The sequence below is a fragment of the Lepus europaeus genome, chromosome 18 (genome assembly GCF_033115175.1).
Source record: "Lepus europaeus isolate LE1 chromosome 18, mLepTim1.pri, whole genome shotgun sequence".
In the NCBI taxonomy this organism is placed as follows: Eukaryota; Metazoa; Chordata; class Mammalia; order Lagomorpha; family Leporidae; genus Lepus; species Lepus europaeus.
In genome coordinates, this window is record NC_084844.1 from 52,387,045 (window position 1) to 52,411,305 (window position 24,261).

Below are 24,261 nucleotides of genomic sequence, written 5' to 3' on the forward strand. Positions count from 1 at the left end.
TTTCCTAGTGTTTCAAACTACCTTTCTTTTCTTGTGGGTGGAGGAAATACATACTACCTTTGCTGTATTTCTCTGTTTCTGGCTTATTCACACCTGCTGAATGCCTTATGAGCTTCCAGGGCTATTGCATTTCTGTTCATTGTATTCTTGGGTTAGTTCTGCCTCTTCCTCAACTCCAGATTATCTTTCTTTGTTTTCCTTTAATACTTGATTATTCAGAAATTGGCTCTTGGAAGTTTAATCTGGAGTCCTTGCAACCTAGTCAGCTGACATTCTAAGTTGTTGTCAGAACTGTTGGTCTCCTGTTCTCTGCCAGCCCCTGTGAGCTTTCTTAAATATTTCATTTTATGCTCTGGTGTACTACTTTGTCAACTGACTTCAATTGGAAGCCCCTTTCTTATTCTTGCATCCTCTTCAGAGAAAATTCAGGCCATCAGGTTTAAAACATTGATTTCTTTCACCTTCTATTATTATTACCCTCCTATTATTAGTCCTGTTTGTAGCCTTTCTTCCTTTTTGTCTCAGTGGTGTGAGTGTCATCTTCCTGCCCATGGCTAATTTTGTTCATCTGTGCTTTGGATCCCATTCTCTCTAGCTTTCTCATCTTTTTTTTTTTTTTTTAAAGATTTTGTATTTATTTATTTGAGAGGTAGAAAGATCTTCCGTCTTCACTCCCCAGATGGCCGCAATGGCCAGAGCTGCACTGATCAGAAGCCAGGAGCCAGGAGCTTCTTTCCAGTCTCCTATGCAGGTGCAGTGGCCCAAGCACTTGGGCCATCTTCTGCTTTCCCAGGCCATAGCAGAGAGCTGGATTGGAAGAGGGGCAGCTGGGGCTAGAACTAGCGCCCATATGGGATGACAGCTCCACAAGTGGAGGATTAACCTACTGCGCCATGGCGCCGGCCCCTAGCTTTCTCATCTTTAATTCCTCCATATTTATATTGTTGATATTTATATGTACTTATATTATACATTGAATATCATATATACTTGATATGTAATATTTTGTGCATATATTATTATTCATATAATTATGTATTAGCAATTTTTTAATCTTTAAAAGCAAAAATTAAGGCAGTTCTTTCCTTTTACCCTACACCATTCTTTTACTACCACCCTTGTCTCTTCCCTTCACAGCCAGGCTTTTTGAAAGTGTGTCTGCATTTTTTTGTTGGCACTTTAATTGCCTATACACCCTCCAGCTGCTCTGGGCTGGGCTCTGTTCATGCCCAAACTGCTGGTTGGTGAACTCAGCGCTGTCAGATCCACTGTCATACGTCATGATGCTGTCCTGTCCTAATTTTGCTGGAACATTCAACAATGACCTGGTTTTTTTGAAATGTCCTCCTCCCTCTGCTTCTCTGATGCTATTTCCTAGCTATTCCCATCTCCTGTTGCTTGTCTTCAAATCACCTTTTGATGGTGATTTTACTTAGAGCTCTGTCTGATTTCTGATCTTACAACCATGATTTCATCTACACTGGGTGTAGATGTTGTACAAGTCTTAGCTTCGAGGCCACCCTTTTCCTCCTGAACAGACGAAGTGCTCACACTTTGTTGTCTCCCTGATACCTCTTAGACTCTCAACAGATGTTAGAAGGAATGGACGGGTGTCTTGAATATAGAGAATGAATGACTCCAGGATCTGTGTATGTGAATGTTTGACATGCCACTGAATGACACTGATTCAGAACTTACCCTACAGGTCACTTCCTTCCTCCTTTCTGTCACTGTTTTACTAACTTATTGTGCTTTTGTCAAGGGAAAGAAGAGAAAGAAGTTTCCATCTGTTTTTGTTGCTTTTTTTTTTTTTTTCAAGATTTATTCATTTATTTGAAAGGTAGAGTTACAGAAAGGCAGAGGCAGAGAGAGCGAGCGAGAGGGAGGTCTTCCATTTGCTGGTTCACTCCCCAAATAGCTGCAGTGGCCAGAGCTGGGCTGATCCAAAGCCAGGAGCCATGTAGGCAGAGACCTAAGGAGTTGGGCCATCTTCTGCTGCTTTCCCAGGCCATAGCAGAGAGCTGGATTGGAAGTGGAGCAGCCAAGACTCAAACTGGCACCCATATGGGATGCTGGCACTGCAGTCAGTGGCTTTATCTGCTATGCAACTGTACTGGCCCCTGCTGCTGTTTTTTAACAGCTCCTATTGAAATTTTGGGGAGAGGAGCTCTGAGTGGATGCCCTCACGCTAATGCGTCTGCAGCACATCATGCATTCCTGTTCCTTTAGGGTCGTGGCTACAGGGGAGCACTGTATTTGTCCTTTGTCTATCTTTTTTTGCTATGGATTGTATTTTCCTTTTTGGGAGTAAGAGTGGGCTTTGGTCAGAGAGTTTGTGACATCTGACAAAAGGGTGACATCTCTGTGTGGAAATAGATAAGAAACTCCTGTTGAGTTATTTGTTGGTAGAACCTGGCACTGGCCAGGTGCGGTGGTGACAGGTGCACAGTAAGGGGACCCGGTTTAGAGGTAGATGGTAAAGGGCTGGTATCATTTGCAGGTGAATTATTTAATTATAGGCAAAGGGTATCAGTTACAGTTTACAGTGTGTTCTCAGAAATAGCTTAATTTTGTGGGAGGTGTTGTAAATACTCTCATTCATTCTAATCCAGTGGAAGAAACTAAACTGAAGAGCCTCTAGAAATGATTGGCTGCATTAAAAAAAAAATTCTCCAGTAATATTTTTGGATTCTTTACAGTGCTTGCTCCAAACACACACCCCTAATACCAACCACCAAACTGTCCATAATTTACAAACAATGGGAGGGGGCCAAGTGATAATATGGGAACTGTACCTACCAAACCTCATTTTCTTAGTTGTAAGGTGAGGATTATGTTTGTATCCCTCAATGATACTGACAGGAGTAAATGAAATGTTCTCTGCTCGTTAGAAAGGGAGTCAGCATGTGTATCCCCTGTTTTTCTTGGAAAGGTGATTGATTACGGCTGAACTAACCACCATTATCAGTTAAGGAAGTGAAGGCTGAGGCTTGAAATAGAAATGGTTTGAAATGCAGATTTCTGTGTGCAGCTACTGTTATGACAACCATATCATTCCTCCTCCTTTCTGTAGGCTTTAGAATCCAAATTAGCAGCTTGCAGGAATTTTGCAAAGGACCAAGCATCACGGAAATCCTATATTTCAGGGAATGTTAACTGTGGGGTGATGAACAGCAACGGCACCAAGTTCTCTCGATCAGGGCATACATCTTTCTTCGACAAAGGGTAAGTCCTGGACGTTTTAAATGGTCGTTTTTTGAGCAGTGAAGTTGCAGATTATTTAGTGAGTTTACTGAAGCCTTGGAAAGGTAATCTAGCCTGGCAAACTTACTGAAGTCTGCTGCCGTTTCAGTCTTATGGGGAGGTGAAATCTCTTGTCTCCTGGCCCCTGCGGCATCTGTTGCTCGGGAGTCCTGAGTCTGCAGAGGCGGTGGCGCTAGTGCCAAAGCCCTGTGAGAGTTCCAGTGCTCAGGGTGCTTGTGGGCTGGCGGCTTTCTTAGCGAATAGTCTTTAAGGGTGGTTTTTGTAATTATGGAGGTGCAGCAAACTCAACAGTGAGCTTGTGTGAGCATCTTAGAAAACAAAGCCCTGAGCTATTTAGACCCTGGATCAAATAGAGTTTAGGAGATACAACTTTTGCATAAAGTGAAGATGCTTTTTGGGCATTGAAATTTAAAAAGTCTTAAGATTAAAACAGTGATATTTTCTTAATGCAAAAAATTTCCATTGGCATGGAAGTATATGAAATAAAAAATAACTGCTTTCATATTATTTTCACATTCCATACAGTTATTCCTAGGCATGCAAAATCGTACTTTGCTGCATCTGCTGTCAGCTTGTCGCCAGCACACTTTGGGGATCACACTTTAACTTCGCGCTGCGGCGTGGCTGTGGTAACTTAGGCTGCCTCTGTTTCCTGTGTCAGTGCACGTGGTTCCACCTCAGTGTTCTTTATTCCCAGGCACTGTGTGATTATGCTCTTGTACAGGCATGCCTTAATGCAGGGGCTAGTTAGGGTACGTGGATGCTGACTTGGTGGTCTAACTTGGTTACCGGAACACAGCAGAGGTACCCAGGGTCCTTTGCCATGGTCTCTGCTCTGAGTTGCAGAAGCAATTCTTTCATTTACTGCATTGAAAGAGCTACAGAGAGAAGGATCTTCCACTCGCCAGTTCATTACCCAGATGGCTGGGCTGGGCCGGGCCAGGCAGGGCCAAAGCGGGAGCCAGGAGCTTCTTCTGGGTCTCCCACAGAGAGACCCAGAGCTGCTTCTGGTCCCAAGCACTTGGGCCATCCTTTGCTGCTTTCCCAGGCTATTAGCAGGTAGCTAATTGAAAGTGGAGCAGCTGAGATTTGAACCAGTGCCCATATGGGATGCCTATGTTGCAGGTGGCAGCTTTACCTGCTGTGCCACAGTGCCAGTCCCAACAATTCTTTCTTGTTTTTGTGTGAAAGCAGTGTTGGCTCAATTCTGAACATTTTCACAGTTTCTCAAAGGGGCTTCTGTTTTCTGTTGTCCTTGATAATTATGACGCATTTGTAGAGAGAGTGATGTGACACACAGTCTATTCTGAAAAGGGTCTAACTGTCCATCCTCATAATGGAGTGTTCTGGTTTATCTCTGTCCCCTAAGAGCATTCTACCCCAAAATGTATGCATTTCACTAAGGACACTGCTAAAAGCACTTTCCAAAATGCCCGTAAACTAGAACTTAATGCTAACCATTGGGGTTCCTCAGCTGGGGTAAGTATACAGTTCATTTTCCCCAGGTGTAGCTGTTTCAGCCAGATGCCTAAGGCGTGCCCCCATTTTTACTCCCTAATGGTAAATGAGTGCATAGATAATTTGTACATTACAGTAGTCATTTCCCCCAAATGGCGTGGAGAAGGTTTGTGTAGTCTTCGTGAGTGTTGGAAATAATGGCTAATTATTTTTTCCTGCAACTGGTGATTACCTCCAGTAGACTGGTGATCAGGTTTTCTCTGGAGTCGTGTTTCTTGGTGGGCGTCGGGCACCTTCAGACACGAGAACAGGCTTGGCTGGCGCTGGGCTGCGTGGCGGCTGCCTTTGCTCTGGGAAGCCCTCAGGGAGTCACGGTGAGGGAGGAGTAACGCTGTCCCTGCTGGCTCACTGCTCCTGCCTTCAGTTGGCTCCTGTTGCAGGGCACTAGGGCAGGCACTGCCCAGAGCCGAACCCACTCTTGGAGAGCAGTAGAGGATTCAGTGTCAGCTGAACACAGGCCTGGGCCCTGCACGCTCTGACTGGACCCTGTCCCCTGAGGAGCGTCCTAGATGCTCTGCACCTGAAACTGTGCACTCGCAACAGACAGTGCTTCGTTTTGGTTTTAAATTGTATAAATTTTATATTATACCATTTCTTATTAAAAATTAAAAGTGCTTTTGTAGGCTGGCCTTTGCTCGAGTGCTTAGCTTATGTGATAAATGGGTTGTCTTCATGCTGAAGTGTGAAGCTCCTGCTCCTTGAGTTATCTTGGCCTCATTGCTGTAATCCTGAGATAACTCCTTTGAGGGTTTTGCTGTGTCTTCACTTTCTTGCTGCTTTGCCTTGATTTTGGCTTCCTTCTGGCTTGCTTCGCTTTTACCTCTAGCCTTTCTTCCTGCTGACCTACTGACTAGATGAAAACGAAGGTGGTGTGTTCCAGCTGCAAAAGGATGGTTCCCAGATCCATTACTAAATGTGGCAGGTTAAAAAAAGAAAAAAGCCAGTCCTCTTAGAAGGATCCATTTTAACAAGCCCTTGGCATTGGGACCGGCCTGTCCCACCCCTCCCTCCTGAGTCTGTGTGTAGCACTGTCACTGTAGCTTATTGGTGTTGCCCAGAGACCTGCGAGAGGCTTGTCTGGGGGAAGGAGTTCATCAGAGTGGGCTTGTGTGTGGGTGTACGTGTTTGTACCCCACCTGCCCAGTCCTCACAAGGACCTTCAGGCGCGACGAAGCCCCACCACGCACAACAGCATCCCTCACGTAGGTGTGTGCTCTGTGGGCTTTCCCACCACGCACAACAGCGTCCCTCACATAAGTGCGTTTGCTCTGTGGGCTTCAGAGGTGCTCTGGGAGCCCGTCTGGGATCACTTCTGCCAGTTCTGCCGTGTGGACTGTGCATCTGCCGCCTCCCTCCGGCGTGGATGGCCTCTGTGTCACCCAGGGGAAGGGCACATTTCACATGCAGTGTATCACTTGAATTCTTTCAAAGACATTCTTTTTTTTCTCCATGATTTTTATTTAGTTTCTTATGTGTTGCTTTCCTATTTTTGTCAAGCAAGCTGATTTCTTTGGGGCTGTGTAGGTGGGCATGGGCTAATTTTAGGGCATGGTGTGTAAATAGTATTTGTATTACAGTTAATGTCTTTTCCTTTTTTTTTTTTTTATTAGGCAAGAAAAAGTCATATTTCCCACGTTATTCATGGGTAACTGAATTTGTTTGCTGTGCTCTTTTTTCTTTCTTTCTAAATCATGGTGTGGGGTGGAAGATGCATTAACAAATTGGTTTTACTAACTGCATGGGGCTGACTTGGCTTTAACCAACTTACAGCCCATGAGTAAGCTTTCAAGATCCTATTTGAGTCAACTGTACACTGTCATTAATAGTTCAGCTGTGAGCAGGGAAAACAGATGAGTTGCTGTGGCTCTGGGGTGGCTGTGGATGGCTTGCCCGGTGGCCCTCCTCGTAAACAGGGCAGGGTGCTATGCGATGATGTCAGAGTCTGAGGGTGGGGCACTGGTCACAGTGGGACCTCAACAGCTCATGAGGTGAGGGTTCTCCTGGCATCCAGTAGCTTCTGTTTTCTTTTTCAGATCAGTCACAGTGGCCATGGAGCCTTCTGAGGGGGACTCCCTTACCTCTGTGTGCAGGCTGGCGTTCCCAAGCTCAGTGGGAGGGGTAGATGGGGATGGGTGTGAATCTACCCTGCAGCTCAGCCTGGGCTGAGGCCTGGGGCTCACCAGAGCTGCTCTGAGCTTCCGCTTACCCGCTGAAACAGGAAGCCTTGGTTCTGGGGAGCCCTTTCTTGTTTTTCTGTGGTGTCCTCTCAGCCGTCCCGACCTTGCTTCTTTTTTTAAAAATTTGTATTTATCTGAAAAAGAGAGTTACAGAGAGAGGAGGAGAGACAGACATTTTCCATCCATGGTTCACTCCCCAAATGGCTGCAATGGCCAGGGCTGGGCCAGGCTGAAGCCAGGAGCCCAGAACTTCTTCCAGGTCTCCCATGTGGGTGCAAGGGCCCAAGCACTTGGGCCATTCTCTACTGCTTTCCCAGGCATGTTAACAGGGAGCTGGATTCTAAAGTGGAACATCCAGGTCTTGAACTGGTGCCCATATGGGATGCCAGTGTCCCAGGCAGAGGCTTAACCTGCTGCACCACACCGCTGGCCCCCTGACCTTGCTTCTTGACAGGTTGAGTTTCCATCCTTTGTCTCTGCTGTGTCAGGTTAGTGTCTTCCTGGCTAGCTCTGAACACGCTCCGCCCTTCCCTCCCTGCTCCCACTGCCATTTGACAGCTGACCTTAACACCTTTTCTGAGTGGGGTTTCTATTTTTCAAATTCCTTACCTCACCTTTGGGGGTGGAGTATGGCGTTCATAGCTTCGAGAGCCTTTTTTGCATAGCTAATTCTCAGATGCGTTTTTCCTCCCTGCTGCTTCTTTCTGATTGGCCCTGCACTGTCCACTGAGATGTTTCTTTTGGTTGCTGCTCCCTGAAACCAAATGTTGTGTGTCCAGCAGTGTTTCTTCTCACGGGAACCTTTCCCCATCCCAAAACTTTGCCTTGCCTGGTGGACCTCACCAGACCTGTAATCCCACCTGTGTGGCCGGCTTGTGTCTCCTTGTGGTCTTCGGCTTCCACTTCTTGAGTGGTGCCAGGTGGGGCTCTGGCAGATGGTCCTCTTCAGGTCAAGAGTTCATTTCCACCCACACAGAAGAAGTACTTGTCTGGTTCTCTCCTCTCCCTGTACCCTTGACTGTACTGCTTGTTTTCCCGGTAGGTTTGGCCTGCATGGGGGCAGCAGTGATTGCTTGCTGAAGCTGCCCATTGGGAAGGGGTAGTGGCTGAGCAGGTTGTGGGTCCCTCCCCATGGCCAGCTCCTTGGGGGACTCAGGGTGCTGCCTGGCCCTTCCCTGGCTTTGGTTTCCTTGGCAGTATGACAGTGGGCATGAACTTGGTGTTCCTTAGGGTTCCATCCACTTGAAAATGCTCGAGTCCCAGTCTGAAAGCTGCACGTGGCCCATCCAGAGTGCTTTGCTCGCCTGGGTGGACTGCCTGCCAGGTTCTTCTTGGCCTTCCAGGCTGCCCCTGAGTTTGGGGGCTGTTGTGTACAGCTTGTCCTGCCGCTGTGATCCGTGAGGCTGGAGCCTGTGGTCACCTCTTGATCGCTGGGCTATTAGTGAGGCCTGCCTCGGTCTGCCTGAGGTTTCTAGAAGAAGCAGGCTCTGGGGACTGTGGTACCAGGCAGATGATGATGGATGGGGCTTGTTAGGTAGGGCTGCCTTAACAAACAGGATGTGGCCTCTTTCCCCAGAAGAGGCATGGGCATGAGCCCTGAGAATGGGGAAGGATGATTAGAAGTTTTCAAAAATGATGAAGCTCAAACATCAGACCTCCCTTAGCCCAAAAAGAGAAGGGAAAATCCAGGCTGTCTGTCACGGGAGTGGGTCCATGGCCACCAGGGAGAAGTTGGATTTGCCAGAGCCTCCTTCCCACTGCTCTTGGTATCTGTGTGTGTGGCTGAGTTCCACACCCCAATAGGTATTCTGAGTTTAGTTCCTTTAGACATGAGCTTCTGCTTCAGAGTCTCTTTCTGTGCCTGTTTCTGAGTTTCACTTGCCTCTTCAGAGTTCAAAATGATTGTCTTTGCAGAAAATGTGTCTTCCCCCACCCCTCCCTTGGCTTTTTATTTATTTGAAAGAGTTACAGAGTGAGAAGGAGAGACAGAAGTCTTTCATCCACTGGATCATTTTCCCAGTGGCTGCAACAGCTAGGGGTTGGCCAGGGCTTAGCCAGGCCAAAGCCAGGAGCTTCTTCCAGGTCTCCCATGTGGGTACCAGGGGCCCAACTACTTAGGCCATCTTCCGTTGCTTTTCCCCGGCTGTTAGCAGGGAGCTGGATTGGAAGTAGAGCAGCTCGCACATGAACCAGCATCCATATGAAATGCTGGCATTGCAGGTAGTGGCTTAAGCTGCTTTGCCACAATGCTGGTCCCCTCTTTTTTTTTTTTTTTTTTTTTTCTTTCTTTCTTTTAAAGAAAATCTTTCTACATGAGCCTTTATCGAATTGCTAGGACCCTCTGCTGAGTAGGTGGGGAGCCAGAGAAGGGAAGGTGTGCCTCTTCGATTGCTAGTGGGACAGAAGCTTTCAGGATAGAAGGGTTGGAGTGGCCTCCCACCTAAGAGAGCTTCCAGGCCTGTACTCTTTCCTCCTGCCTTCCCTCACTGCTTCCTGTGGCTGCACTGCTTGGTGAGTGGGGCTGGGGCTCCAATCCTGGACCCTGGGTGTGGGTCCTGTGCAGCTGCTTCTGCTGGCCTGGGTTGCCTGTGCGGGAGTCTGCAGAGAAAACCTACCCATCTGGCTTTGCTTGCTAAACAGTTCTTACAAAGTTATTTTTCTCCCCCTTATTAAGATTCTCATGTGCATTGTTGAAGATTTAGAAGCAAAACAATAAAGTCATAAACAAAATTTGCTTACAACCCAGCGGGAAGAAAAGTAACTTGTGAAATTTTCCTTCTCTGATCTATAGCAGTATGATTTTATGTATGTATATGTATATAAAATGTGTATATATATATATATATGTATGATAAATATATTGTATTCATGTGTGGGGTTTGTGTGTGTACAAATAAGATAGTTCAAAAGCTTTGTGGAAAAGTGGAATTAGAAGAGATTTTGATGCAGAAAACTGGAAATAATGCATAGTTTTACCATGCCAGGCATTTTCCAGGAACTCTTTGGTGCCTTTTCATCTATACACTTCATATAAATATTTATCTACGTAAGACTTGCACGTTCTCGATTTAGTTCCACAGACTTCTAGTAGAACTGTCTGTCCATACGAGGGGCTTTAGTCTGCAGTCCAGACTGTGTGCTACTTACTTTATCCCTTCACATCACTTGAACACACGGGTTGGTAACCTGCTGCTTTTTCCATTGGCATTAATTACATTCTGAATATTTTTCATGCTATTAACTCTGTGGAATGCATTTCTTGTGGCTGTATAATAGTTCACTTTTTAGTTATGTTTATTTAGCTAGTTCTCTACTGCCAGACATTTAGACCTTCTCTACCCAGAAAGTGGCGAGGCCTGTGGCCACAGTGGGCGGTGTGCTGAGGTTGCCAGCTCAGTGGCCCAGTACCCGGACAGGGACCTGTTGGTTTAATGCTGCTTTCACCCGGGAGCTGGCAGGATCCTCCCATGGGGCCAGGAAGAGGGATAGTTGTAGGAAGCAAACTGATTTCTTGTTGTGTATGGAGTGATTTTGAATGACAGTCTCTCTCTCTCTCTCTCTCTCTCTCTCTCTCTCTCCCTCTCTCCCTCTCCTTCTCCCTCTCTCTCTCTCTCTCTCTCTCCCCCCCCTCCCCCTCTCCCTCTCTCTCTCTCTCTCCCCCTTCCCTCCCTTCTCTGCTCTGGTCACCTCCACAGGGCAGTAAACGGCTTTGACCCAGCTCCTCCTCCTCCTGGCCTGGGCTCCTCGCGCCCGTCGTCAGCACCCGGTATGCTGCCGCTCAGTGTGTGAGTGCCCGGCCTCCGGGGGGCTCCTGCCCTCCTCCAACAACCCAGGACACCCACGCCTCACCCCTCGGTGCCTGGGCCAGCCCTGTGCCCTCCATCTGCCTCCCCACACGGCTGGCAGAGGGCAGGCTGCATGCAGTGGCGGCTGCTGGGCCCTGCCCAGCCCCAGGACTCTGCGCGATATCAATACTGGCTATTTTCTCTTCTCGCCGTAGTGCCGTTGGTTTCACATGATTGCACTTTGTGGGTCACGAGGTGATACATACTTGTATTACTTGGTCACTGGATGCAGAAGTACCCATTTGTCATCCCTGCCTCATAGCCCCCGCCCTGCTGTACTGATAGGATTTAGTTGTGTTTAGGACATTGCGAATCTTCTACAAGTTCTCCCCCAATCAGGTTGACACATGCCCTCCTCCTGAGCCCCCCGGGCGCCCTCAGTGCTCACGATCATGTGTTTCCCGGCCCTACCCCCCGTCTGGGCCCGTTCTGCCAGGAGTCAGGAAGGTCGCTGAATTAGGGAAGATTGTCTGTTCCTCCTCGTTTTACGTAGCAGTTACCATTCCATAGACTGCCTCCCAGAGCAGCGAAACGCCCTGCTGAGCCCCCTGGCAGGAGCCTCTGGGGCCTGGGCAAGCACGGGCAGAGCCTCGGCCATCTCCTCCATGTGCCTCAGACTCGGGGGAGGGGCGACGGCGTCCGTGCCAGCTCTGGTCCTCGGGTAGTGTCGTGACATCTTCAGTTTCTGTTCTCGCTGGATGGCCCGTCAGTGGTGTTGGAAGGTGGAGTGGCCAGATTCGGGGCAGACTGAGCCCCAGTGGTTGTCCTGTGCATCCTTTGATTACTCTCATGCTGCATTTACTGTTTACATTTGTTTTGTTGTACATAGGTTTGTAAACATTATTGCCTAAGATATTTGTATATAACTTGGGCTTTGTAGCTTTTATTTATTCAGAACTCATATGGCATGTTAATGACTCCCGATGGTGTCCTACTCTGGGCAGCTGTATAGGATCATCATGTGGTTAAAAAAAACCAGTTCCCTCAAAAAAAATCTTTTAATGTGGAAACAATAAATTTCACAGAAAAAAAGGATTGAGGTTGCTTTCTTGGTTCCTTCCGTCCTGTGAGAAGAAGTGGAGTGGTTCAGACGGCACTTGTGCTCTGACGGGCCGTGGAGTGGGGCACAGGGACGCAGGCGGCCCCGGGAGGCGTCTTCAGCGCCGGTCTTCAGCCATAGCCGTGATTTCCAGGCGCAGCTTGGGAATGGCCTATTCTGGGTCCCGGGGTCACCGGGAGGCTCTGGGAGCTGGTCGTCCGGCTGTGCTGCCTTCACCGTGGATGCTGTCACTCACTGTGGGGTTAGACTTCCTGTGGATCTGGGCTCTTCAGGGGATGCTCGCGAGGGGACGGGGTGCCAGGACACAGGGCGACTCTTGCAGGCGTGGATGGGCAGGGTCTGACTGTGCCAGGGTCCTGACGGTGTTGGTTACAGCAGCGGCTCCCATGCCTCAGTGCATAGCAGACATGGAGTGGGGGTACGTTTTGCTCTGCTGTGGGCAGGAGTAGCTGCTGCTCGCTGGTCCTAGAGATTGTGGCCCTTCGCTGACTCCCTGAGACACTTGTGGCCCGTGGAGCTGGCAGAGCGGCTGAGAGAGGGCTCTGCAGTCTTCCCGAGCTGCGGGACCTCCGGCCTCGTGGCCCGCCTTGGTTGCAAGGGTCAGATGACTCAGCAGTGTCCACGTTTAACCGACCTCTTTGTTTTTGCAGCAGCCCCGAGTGTAAAACCTGACGAGCAGCCTGCCCTTGTTGCAGCAGGAATGGGATCTGGAGCCCGGCGTCCTTGCCCTTGGCCCCCAGGGAGTTCTCAGTTCCCTTGCACTTGCTCCTTGTGCTCATCCCATCCACCCTGTTCCGTCGGTTGCTGGTCAGTCACTTGATGGGACGCCACCACTGGTTTGGTCCGGGAGAGCGAGGGCAGCAGCGCTGCGTGGCCGGGCGGGGCTCCAGGCCCCTCAGGTGACCCCACTTATTTCAGTCTTCGTAGACTCCATGAGGAAACTAGTTGGCTGACCCTTGTTTTCAGAGGTTCAGAACACTGCTTTGTACATGCTCAGAGCGTTTGCTGCCTGGCAATGCTCTGCTTGCTGTTGTCCTGTGTAGCTGACGTGGCCTCCGAGGGCCTTCTCCCCCAAGGCGGCCTGCTGTCCAGTCGTCCCTCGTGCTGGGTCCCCGTGGTGGTCTTCCTGCTGGAGGGGGCTGCTCTTTGCAGGTGAAGGCCAGCCTCTGCATGCGAGTGTCTTTCTTCCACCCCTCCCCCCGTCCCCTGCGCCCCAGACGCCTTCCTGGATGGGAACAGGGGCCAGCACTCTACTGCCTTTCTGTCAGAATGTCCGAAATTACGACCCCTCCCCCTGCAACTCAGCGGAGAGGCAGGACAAACCGGGGCCGAGGACTACCCAGAGCTGAAGTCAGGGTTGGACAGGAGCCAGGACCTCCTGCTGCTGTGCAGTCGAGGCCTCAGCTGGCCTTGGCTGCCTCGGCCAGTCCTGGGTGTGAGGTGAGTGCCGAAGGCTGGGAGAGATGAGCTGGGGGAATATCCAGTTCTCCTAGCCTTGGCCCCCCAGATCCTGTGCTTGGTGGGGTGTGGAAGCCGGCACCTGGGGGTGGAGCCACAGCTCTGGGGAGCACCTTTTTTTTTGGGGGGGGGGAGCACCCTGTAGCCAGGTTTATGCCCCTCCCCCGAGGAATGAGGTTGGAGAGAGGGCCAGGTCCCTGCTGGTCCTGTGTGCCTATAGGGTTTGAGGTGAGCCTTGTTGCCGTACAGTTGCCGCTGCGTGGGTTTTTTTTTTTTTTTTTAATTTTTAAATTTTTAAATTTTTTTTTTATTTGATAGAGTAGACAGAGAGAAAGGTCTTCCTTTCGTTGGTTCACCCCTCAAATGGCCGCTACGGCCAGTGCGCTGCGCCGATCTGAAGCCAGGAGCCAGGTGCTTCCTCCTGGTCTCCCATGTGGGTGCAGGGCCCAAGCACTTGGGCCATCCTCCACTGCCCTCCCAGGCCACAGCAGAGAGCTGGACTGGAAGAGGAGCAACCGCAGGTGTAGGATTAACCAAGTGAGCCATGGTGTCAGTGCGTGGGTGGTTTTACTCTCAGTATTTCCCCCAAAGGTTAAAACAAATTGAAAACACAAGCTTGGCCTTAAAAACAATGTTACTTGATTCTTTCCTAAAAATGTGAGGAGTTCTATATGTAAATCACTTTTTCTGTGATTTAAAGCATTTATCTGTAAAGTGGTCCCATGACTATTCAAAAATATGGAAATATAGTTTTTGAATTTTAAGAGAAAACACAAATGGGATAAACAGTAACATAACAGACTCCCTTTAGAAAGATCGGGCAGGCGAAGAGGCAAATAGAACAGGAAACCTAGTGGTGCTAGTGCCGGGGCCATGTGGGGTTTGTGCTGTGCGGGGTTAGGGTGGGTCCTGGGTCGGCATGCTGTCCAGAGTTCTGCTAGTGCCTCCGGTCAGCTCTGCAGGAAGCACGATGCGCACTAAGCTGAAACAGAACGGAGCTTTCTCACTCGTGGCTGCGAGCATGCCTGCGGTCTCTGTTGCAGTGCAGAGGCCTGGTTAGGGCAGTGGGTAACTCGTGTGGGTGGGTAGGCCCGGGCAGTCGGTTTTCTGGCATCGTCTCCAGGTAGGCTCAGAGCCTGCTGCTGCTCCCTTCTGTGGAGGATGGTGCTGTGAGGAGCACTCGTTTGGTTCAAAATAGATGATTTTTAACTAGGAAGAGAATCACGAAGTCAATCCCAATGGCACCTAGAATTTAGGGAAACGGGTGAAGGCTCTTCTGCATTGCCGGTGTTGCTGCTGGATCAGCGTGTGATCAGGTCGGGTAACCCCCTTGTATTCTGGGCTTCTTGGTGGGGGCGGAACGCGAGAAAGGGATGGATGCTCCCTCCCTCCTGTGTCACCACGTGGATGCTGCAGCCACAGCTTCTAGTATCTCATCCAAGAGCTCGTGGGTTTAGGGGCTTGTTTGTCTCAGAAGTTCAGAACTCTCCCCTACTAGCTGGCTCTCTTGGTGTTGGTTACTTCTTGGCGGACTGACTGTAGTGCCTGGTTCCACAGGGGCCAACTAGAAGGAACCTTCACTGAAAAACCCACCACTGTGTAATGAAAGGCACCTAGAAACCTTGGCCGGGCATTCAGAACACAAGGCCGACACTGAGTGTGTCACAACCCAAGCAGCCGGCCAGCTCCCCGCCGGAGTGTGGCGGGTGAGGAGCGTGGGAAGGCCTCCCCCTTCACTGGGAGGCTCAGATGAGGGCAGTTTTCACTCCGGGCTGGCGTGCAGAACCCATACCACATCTCAGGGCACTGTTTGACACTAAACGGCCTTGGTGGGGATCGCGTGCCCACTGGCTTCAGGGCGCACTTCCCAAACCCTGACATCAGAAAGACACTAGAACCTATTGCTGTTTCTGTCACAAACTTTACCCATCCCTGGGAGAAAAAAAATTTTGAAATCTACCCAAGAAATTTGGAAAAACATTCATGGAAAATGTGTATTATGAAAAATGCGCATGGATTTCAACTTTTGTTCCAAAATAAGCTTATCTTTTTTTTTGGTATGATTTATTTGAAAAGCAGAGGGACAGAAAGAGACCGAGATCGTCCACCCCTGGTTCACTCTTCAAATGCCTACAACAGCTAGGTCTGGACCAGGCTGAAGCTAAGCCAGGAACTCCATTGTGGTCTCCCATGTGGGGCCGTTTGCCTTCCCAGGTGTATGAGCAGGGAGCTGGACTGGAAGTGGAGCAGCTGGCTTTGAACTGGTGCTGGTTTTGTTAGAAGCCCCTGCGCCACAACACTAGCCCCAGGCTTTGTTTTCAGTGTGCATCCTGCCCGTTCTGGACCCTTTAGAATGCACAGATTTTGTAGTGAGTGTCAGTCCCAGATTGCTCCCCTGACAGCTGGGTTCCAGCCCCTGCCCTCAGGCCCTCTCTTCCTCCCAGGTGCATCTCCCCTGGAGGCCGCTTGGAGTCAGGATTGCCCAGGGAATGGTTCTGCCATTCGGCAGTTTTTGGGAGACAGTGCCCCTGGAAAAAAAAGGGGGGGGGGCGGTGGTGTCATTTCAAGTCTGTGTAGCTAGCCACCCTCCTATCAGATCACAGACGGGAAGCTGAGAACAGAAGGTGAAAACAAGATTCCATGGTCACGTGATTATTCTCATTTATTGAGGTCTGTTCATTCTTAATGGGTGCTTTTCTCTCCAAGTAAACAGAGCAGGCGTAAATATCTATAATGAATAAATTTATTGTCTTACAAAAATCATTGTCTAGAAATATGGGAATACAAGAAAAGATATTTGCAGTCAGGTGTCTGGTGGTCAACAGCCAGGACAGTTCATAAAGGGGAAACTCAAAATTCCAAACCCACACGACGAGTTCTGCCTAACAGATGTTAAAGCTTTTAACCCAAAAGGTTTGTGTTTTCAAGCACATTGCAGAGGATCAAGGATTTATAATTAACACTGATTCATTGTCACTGAATGTTTATAATACCACTTTGACTAGAGAGGTACATGATATGAAGCACAGTTAAAACTTAATACATTAAATTGTTGAGAGGCAAATAATATATTTTAACATTGTCTTAGTACTGTAGTGTCTAAGGCACTTTCTGTAATGTCAGTTTGCTCAGCTATCAACCAAAAACAGAATGCTAAGTGTTCACTGTAACACTGTCCCGAGGGGAGGGAAAAGGAAAAGTGAGAAGGGATTCACCCCACTGGCATGTCAACATTCAGGCAGTGGCCTCTGTCCCTGAGGTCCTCTTAACCTCACTGACAAGCTTGGAACAAGCCTCGGACACAAAACCTATGATCCCATTTTGGGCTCAAAGCAGCGGCTGAATTTGCAAGGTCGGCATGGGGGCCTGGCTGGCGAGGGGGAGCCTTGGGCCAGCTCCTGCTCCTGCCAGGAGCTTCGGGAGACTGAGCGCCTCTGGGCTGGCTGCCACTTGGGGCCTCCACCCTCTTAATGCCCACACCAGCCCTGGCTGAGGACAGTTCACATGGGTGGACGCAGGGACACTGTCAACTGTAGGGGCGCAGCAGCCCCAGTGCAGCCCACCCCTCTGATGGTTCCCAAGCCCCCTTCACAGTTTGCTCACGGAAACAGCGTATCATTTTTCGAAGGAAATGAGAGACACAAGTGCAGTTTGGGTTCCACAATGTTCTAAGCGACTGATGTGGCTGAGGAGTCGGGCCACACGGACACAGAACTAAGTGATCTGTCTGCGACAGAGCATGCAGAGCGACGGCGGCCACGGGGCTGCCCCGACCCAGCGACTGGCCTCCAGGGGTCCGGAGTTCATTTAAAAAGGGATCTCTTCTTAACATGTGTTATAAAATGTCTCTCGATGACTATATGGAAAATAGATGGGATGATGAGAATCTTCAATACGCGCGTGTCTGGTGTCTGTGTATATATAAAAAGGGGAGTGGCTGTGCCTAATTTGAAGCAGGATACAGGATGCGTAGGCTGCAGAGTCTTAAGACACAGTTGATCTTTCGTAAGGAGTCCCGTAGCTTGCCAATTTCTTAAACGCGTAGGAGGCCCCAGGCGGGCTGGCGCCGGGCCAGTTCCTCTGTGTCCACCGCACAGCCCCCTCCGGCTTCCCGCGGCTTCACTCGGACTGGGGTGGCTGCGTCTCGTTGACATCACTGGTCTTACTTTCTGTGTCGTCATCTGACAGCTCCAGGGAAGCCCCCTCGATGTGCAGCTGGCGCCGGCCAGATCGGCTGGAAGAGAAGCTAATTGGGCCTCCACGCCTGGAGAGAACAGAGAGCAGACACGTGTGGGTAAATGCACAAGAGCGTGCGGCTGTCAGCGTGTCCGGCCCCTAATGACGCTGAGCCTTCTGTTCCACCCCTTCCTTGCACTTGTAGTGGGAGGGTCCATCTGGGGAAGGAACTGCCCCCACCCGGGCAACACGCTGCGTACACAGACCAGGGCTCTCGGTGGGACTGGCTTGATCGACTGCTGGTGACGGGAAGGGTGAGGAGCGTGAGCCACAGCGGGCGCCCCCTTTCCCCAGGGCCACACAGTGGATCTGTGAGTTTGCCTTTGCAAGCCATGGAGGCTGGCTCCCGTGTTCTTGGGGTTTTTACAACCCCTTCCAATGTACAAACTGTCGCGGGCTTGCTGGCTGTACAGACGCAGGGCGTGGGCCACAGCGCAGACCCAGCGTGGAGCAGAGGCAGCGGTTCCTGAGGGGATGGTGCATTGCTAGCAGTCTTGGCCCATTTTTTTTTTTTTTTTAACCTTATTTTGAGAGTACCCATGCATCTGGTTTGTTCCCCAGATGTCTAACAGCTGGGGCCAAAGGGGGAGCGAGGATCATAACTACCTGGGCCATCAGTGCTGCCTCTCAGGATCTGGCGCAGGGTGCACATGTCTTAGTCCTAGTCCCAGGCATGCTCTCCCTGGTTCCTGCTCAGGCTACCTGTGGTGGTGGTCGGGGGTCTGCGTTGGCACACGGTGGGTTAAGCCGCTGCCTGGGATGCTGCTGGCATCCCATGAGCCCAAGTTTGAGTCCCAGCTGCTCTTTTTTTAGATTTATTTATTTGAAAGGCACAGTTACAGAGAGGGAGAGACAGAGGTCTTCCATTCACTAGTTCACTCCCCAAATGGTCACAATGGCTAGGATTGGGCTAGGCCAAAGTCAGGAGCTAGGAGCTTCCTCTGGTTCTCCCATGTGGGCACAGGGGCCCACGGACCTGGGTCATTTTCTGCTTTCCCAGGTACATTAGCAGGGAGCGGGATCGGAAGTGGAGCAGCCAGGACTGGAACCAGCACCCTTACTGGATACTGGCACTGCAGGCAGAGGCTTAACCTCTGCACCACAGTGCTGGCCCCTGTTCTGCTTCTGATCCAGCTCCCTGCTAATGCTTCTAGGAGGGCAGTGGAAGGTGGCCCAAGTGCTTGGGACCCTGCACCCACGTGGTCTGAGACCCAGATGGAGTTCTAGGCTCTTGGTTTCAGCCTGGCCTAACCCTGGCTATTGCATCCATTTGGGTAGTAAACCAACAGATGGAAGATCGATCAACCTCTCTGCCTCTTAATCCAAAAAAAAAAGGAGGAAACCTGGTGGCCCTTAGCTCTGCAGCCCTGACCGTCATGAGTGTGATCTGTTAGTGAGAGGCAAAGAACACAAGTGGGTTTCCTCCTGTTGGATGATCCATAGGGGACTGGGAGGGAACCTGGTGCTCACCTCAGCCGGTTCTTCAGAGTGCTGACCTCGCGGCTCAGGCCCTCGTTGGCCTCGGTGGCGTCATCCAGTTCCCGCTGGAGTTTGCGCCGAGAGGCGTTGGCACGTGTAGCTTCTTCCTCTGCCTCCTCCAGCTGGCGCTTCAGCTGCTTCATCCTGGCATTGGCCTTCTCCATCTTAGGGGAGTGACACGAGCGAGACAAGGCAAACTGGTGAGCACAGCCAAAATCTACAAACACTGCTGAAAGAACTTAAAACTGAAACATGTTGTTTCTACTAGTGAGTTTTCTGCAGAAAAACGACCTAGAGCTTCCTACCTTCACATGAGTGACCCATGGGATTGTGAAAGGGAAAATGCCGAAGAGCACACAGACGCCCCCTAGCTCCCGAGGACGGACGTCGCAGACGTCACGCTTGGATTCACGTACAAAGCTACTCTGGGAGGACCTGTCCTGTCCTAAGTGCTTAGAGCTTCATTCCTGAGCCAGCATGGAGGTCAGAGACGTGGGGCCAGCCCATGTCTGCCCTTGGTACCCACAGGCTCAGCAGGGAGGGCCCTGGCCAAAGGCAGCAAAAGCCTGAGCCCTATCACCGTCCTGCCTCTGAGTCTCGGCGTGGTAGGGGGAAGGCACTGCGGCCCACGCAGGGCAGTGCAGACCAGCACGGAGCTCCACGCCCTGTGTGTCAGGCCTTGGCACTTGCACTAGGATGCCTACCTGCAGCCACCGCTCCATCCTACCACTATTTCCCGACTGCCAGCCAAGCCCAGGAGCTGCTGTAGCCCTGGGAAGATGACAGTGGACAAGCAGGCACGTCTTGGCGTGGAGGAGATGGATGGTGACTTCCACTTGTGGTTTTAGGCCTCACACGGACAGCCACCTCCCCTGCTGTGTGCCTAGTTTTAACACCTGTGCATCCCCGGCGGGGCAGCAGCATGAGTCTCAGAGGACTCTGTCAGTTGTCCCACCTGCTCCTTATACTGGTCTGCATGGCGACGCTCATCTTCAACCTGCATGAAGATTTCCTTCAGCTTCTTCTCAGTGCGGCGGACGAGTTTGTTGGCGGCTGCTCGTTCCCTGTGAGGAGCGAGGGGGGCGGGGGGGAACGTTTTAGTTATTTGAGAGGCAGAAAGAAGTCTTCCATCTGCTGGTTCACTGCCCAAATGGCTGCATCGGCCGGAGCTGCGCTGATCTGAAGCCAGGAGCCAGGAGCTTCTTCCGGGTCTCCCACGTGGGTGCAGGGGCCCAAGGACGTGGGCCATCTTCTACTGCTTTCCCAGGCCACAGCGGAGAGCAGCCGGGACCTGAACTGGCACTCTATGGCATTCTGGCACTGCGGGTGGAGGATTAACCCAGTATGCCACAGTACCAGACCCGGAAAAAAGGTTTTAATTTAGGGGCTGGCATTGCCATCTGCGATGCTGCCACCTATGTGGGCGCCAGTTCAAGTCTTGGCTGCGCCACTTCCAATCCAGAGACCCAGAAGAAGTTCCTGGCTTTGGCTTGACCCGGCCCTGGTCAGTGCAGCCATCTGGGGAGTGAACCAGCAGATCGAAGACCTCTCTCTCTCTCTCTGTCCTTTAAATAAATAAATCTTATTAAAATTTTTAAAAATCGAGTAAACTCTAATCTGGTAATAGCTGGCATCCTGATAGGCTAGGTGAAGAACGCAGGGCAGGGGCCCCAGCCAGTCCCCTGCTGTGGGAGGTGGGTGTCCTGACCTGCAGCCCCAGCCCGGTCAGTCCGTCGTCTTTGAGATGACACACTGCCCGCAACACCGGTGATTCACGTGGCCCTGAAGCTGTTCCCTGTTGGCTGTAACAGGCAGATCTGACCTGTGAGTTTGTGAATAGCAAAGGTGGCACCTGCCACCTGCCATTAGACTGAGCACAGACTCTTAGCTGGTTAATGAGCCCAGACAACAAGCAGAACCCTGGTTCACTAAGTGATTATTTCAAGTCAGAATTTACCAAGTTCCTATTATGCTGTGGGTTTCAGCAGCAACAAAACACTACAGTGCCACCACTGCCTCTTCAGTGAAGCAAATGAACAACTCCCCTTCGTCTCCAGAGAGGCCTAGTAGGGGAGCATGGAAAATGGAACACGTTCTTTGGTTTTTTTAACAAATATTGTGCAAAAGTGGCTAGCAGGAGAAGAGTTAGGTGAATTGTAACTAAAAATCAACACGTGTGGCTTAGTTTTGCCCAGGGGTGCTGGGCCCCGTCCCTCCAGGAGGCCAAGTCTGAAGGTGGCTGAGGCTCTGGCAGGCTACGGGCCGGTACACTGGAGACTGCCTTAGTACGGCAAAGTGGAGACCAGCACATCACAGGCCGCCGCGGACTTGGGGAATGGATGCCGGGAGAGCTGATGGGCCAGACCCAGCCGTCCTCCGAGCACCTCCGGCGTCCCTCTTGGGTGACACATGCCACTGTCCTCCCTTGCCATGTAATGGGGAGCCTCTGGGGGCGGGGCCCGTCTGTGTGACTTAGTCTGAGCCGGGGGCCCGGTCTCTAACAGAATGTGGTGAAGTTTTCAGTTTACGGCAGCAAGGATGCTTACTTGGCTTCTTGCTCAAGCTGCTCTTCCAGCTGCCCGATTTTGGCTTCCAGAGCCGAGATGGTGGCCTTGAACTTGGACTTGACAGCCCCCTCCAGCTCCTGCAGCTTGGCCTTCAGCTCCTTGTTTTGCCGCTCCAGTTGTTGGCGCGCGTTGTCGCTTTTCTGCGCGGCGCTGCGCTCCGCAGCTAGCTCTGCGTTTAGCGTGTCCACCTGGAGAGCAGAGGGGCACTCGGTCACTCGGCGCCAGGGCGGCAGGGCCCTTCCCGGGGGGGGGGGGGGGGGCCGGCCACCTGCAGCGTGGTCTTGCGGAAGCGGTCGTTGAGCAGCTCCATGTTGCTCTGCTCCTCCTCCAGCTCCTCCTCCAGCTGTGCGATCCGCGCCTCCAGACGCCGCTTCTCATCCAGCAGCGCCGACCTGGAGGGGGCGAGGAGGGGGCGGTGGCTCAGCGCCAGCCTCACCCGGTGGGGAAGCCCAGGGCAGTCTCCTGCACTCCCACCTGCTGTTCCCCCAGTCTTTCTCCATCTGTGCTCCACACAAGGCAGCCAGAACCAACTTCTGACATGCAAACAAGGTCCCAGCCTTCCCTGGCTTAAGCTCTTGAATGATATAAGAGTAAAATTCCAACTTCTCATCCCGGCACGCAGAACCCTCGGTAATGAGAGGGGGAAATCAACCTGGGGGAGAGGTCGTGTCTAAGGAGCCTGCTTGCCAGACCTGGCATCTGGAAGTGAAGACACAGGACACCTACGGCGTGCCCGGCTGCTTGGGGGCACAGGGAAGTGTGATGGCCAGTGGCCGGGCCCAGCACCGCGTGCCCATCTCTCCCAACCTCGAACGAATGAGCAGACCAACCACGGACGGCCACGTGCTGGGTGGCATCCCCGGACAGGGCAGGCGGCCCCTGCTTTCTTGAGCCCGCCCTTCCCACCTCTGCCAGGAGACTCACTTGCCAGAAGCACTGTTGGCGATCTCGTCGGCCAGTTCGTCTCGCTCCTGCTCGGCGTGCCGGCGGGCGCGCTCAGATGAGGCGAGTTCCTGAGGAAGTTGAGACGGCGATTTAATCCCGGCGGTCAGAGCTGCCTCGCGTGCCTCGCGTGTAGGGCAGCAGGGCCAGGCTGCAGCGGCCTTGCTGCGGCCACGCGGGGAGCAGGGGTGAGTAAGGAAACCAACCTCCTGTAGCTGCAGGATCTCCGCTTCTAGGCTCTTCAGTTTCTTCTCACTCTCTTTGGATTGGGCAAAAATCTCATCTCGGGACGCACGCGCTTCTTCCAGTTCCCGCTGGTAATCCTTCATCTGGGCCTAAGGTGATATATGAAGATGCTAGGGTGGTTTTCATTCTCAATTTTCCCCACATTATAAAAGTGACGCACGTTTGTTGTAAATCCGAGTATCCAGAATTGACAGACATCAGAAGGAAACTACAGACTAATAGCTCTTAGGAATATAGATGCAAAAATCTTAGTAAAATAGTAGCAAACAATCTGGTAACATTTAAAAAGGATTTTACACTGTGACCAAGTGGAATTTATCTGAGGAATGCAAGGTTGGTATGATAACCAACAGTGATAATACAGCCCTAAGGTCATCTCAGTAAATGCAGACAGCATCTGACAAAACCAAACACCCTTTCCGTATAAACATCCATGAGCTATGAACCCTTCCCGACTCTGATAAAGGGATTCATGACAAGCCGACAGCCAGGGTCCTATTTATTGATCACAGAATGTTTTCCCTTAACAGATCAGCAACAAGACAGGAGGCCCAGTACTGCCACTTGTTATTTAACACAGTGCTGGAGATTCTAGCCGTGGTAATTATGCAAGACATAATCGGAAAGGGAGAAGTAGAACTATCTCAATTTGCAGGTGATACAGTCTTGTATGTGGAAAATCTTAAGGAATCTACAAAAACCCCATGAGAACAAAGTTCAGCGCAGCTGCAGGACACAAGACCAAGACCAGTATCAGCGGATTTCTACATGCTAACTGTGACTGGGCAACATGAAGCAGTTACAGTGGCACAAACAAGACGAAGCAGTGGAGGGTCTGACACCCAACCGCACGAGCCAGTAGACTTACTAAGATGACACCGCCCAAATGACCTGGGGTCCACACAGTAAGTGTCGGAATCCTCGCCAGCTGTGTGTGTGAGGGAAACTGACAAGCTGACCCTAAAATTCATGTGAATTTCTAGGATCTGCGAACAGCAAAGAGGCTGGAAAGGGAGGACAGTGTGCGCTGCCACACTTCCCGATTTCCAAGCCGCAGAAAGACTGTGGTGCTGGTGTAGGGACAGGCACCCACAGCCGCGGAGCCGCTAGAGTCCAGAAACACACACACTGCTGCCTGGCCCGTGGGTTCTGACGAGGGTGCAGGCCAGCTCAGTGAGCGGGAGCCACAGGCTTCAATATCCATCTGTGAGTCAGGAAGTCGTGTCTGTGCTCAAACTGGGTGATGAAAATAAAACGAATCAAGAACTCAAAGAGCTAAAAAGCATAAAACTCTTAGATGAAAACACAGGACTGCATCTGTCTGACTGGGTTAGGTTGTGGTTTCGTAGCTAGGATAACAAAACAAAACAAAACAACAACGTCTGTGCTGTGAACAGTCCCACCAGTAAGAGAACAGACAACTTACAGCATGGGAGGAAATATTTGGAAATGATTAATCTCATACAAAA

At 51.1% G+C, this 24,261-nt stretch overlaps 2 protein-coding genes across 4 annotated transcripts in view; one reads left to right on the forward strand and one right to left on the reverse strand.

Annotated features, from left to right (window-relative positions):
• NDEL1 (nudE neurodevelopment protein 1 like 1) overlaps nt 1–11,839 on the forward strand; it is a 38,094-nt gene extending 26,255 nt beyond the window's left edge. Inside the window, exons 8-10 of one of the 2 annotated variants that reach the window (XM_062215810.1) lie at nt 3,074–3,225; nt 6,393–6,427; nt 10,655–10,744. In XM_062215810.1, coding sequence (XP_062071794.1) covers nt 3,074–3,225; nt 6,393–6,427; nt 10,655–10,662 — 195 coding nt within the window. In that variant the 3' untranslated portion in view covers nt 10,663–10,744. Of the gene's footprint in view, nt 1–3,073; nt 3,226–6,392; nt 6,428–10,654 lie in introns of both variants that reach the window. The other variant, XM_062215809.1, reaches the window with a different exon arrangement.
• A 4,208-nt stretch (nt 11,840–16,047) lies between these two features.
• MYH10 (myosin heavy chain 10) overlaps nt 16,048–24,261 on the reverse strand; it is a 144,744-nt gene continuing 136,530 nt past the window's right edge. For both annotated transcript variants that reach the window (XM_062215692.1, XM_062215691.1), the window contains exons 35-41: nt 22,753–22,881; nt 22,529–22,617; nt 21,873–21,996; nt 21,584–21,792; nt 19,993–20,101; nt 19,029–19,201; nt 16,048–17,586 (exon numbers count right to left, since the gene is read on the reverse strand). In XM_062215692.1, the coding sequence (XP_062071676.1) occupies nt 17,442–17,586; nt 19,029–19,201; nt 19,993–20,101; nt 21,584–21,792; nt 21,873–21,996; nt 22,529–22,617; nt 22,753–22,881 (978 nt within the window). In that variant the 3' untranslated portion in view covers nt 16,048–17,441. The remainder of the gene's footprint in view (nt 17,587–19,028; nt 19,202–19,992; nt 20,102–21,583; nt 21,793–21,872; nt 21,997–22,528; nt 22,618–22,752; nt 22,882–24,261) is intronic.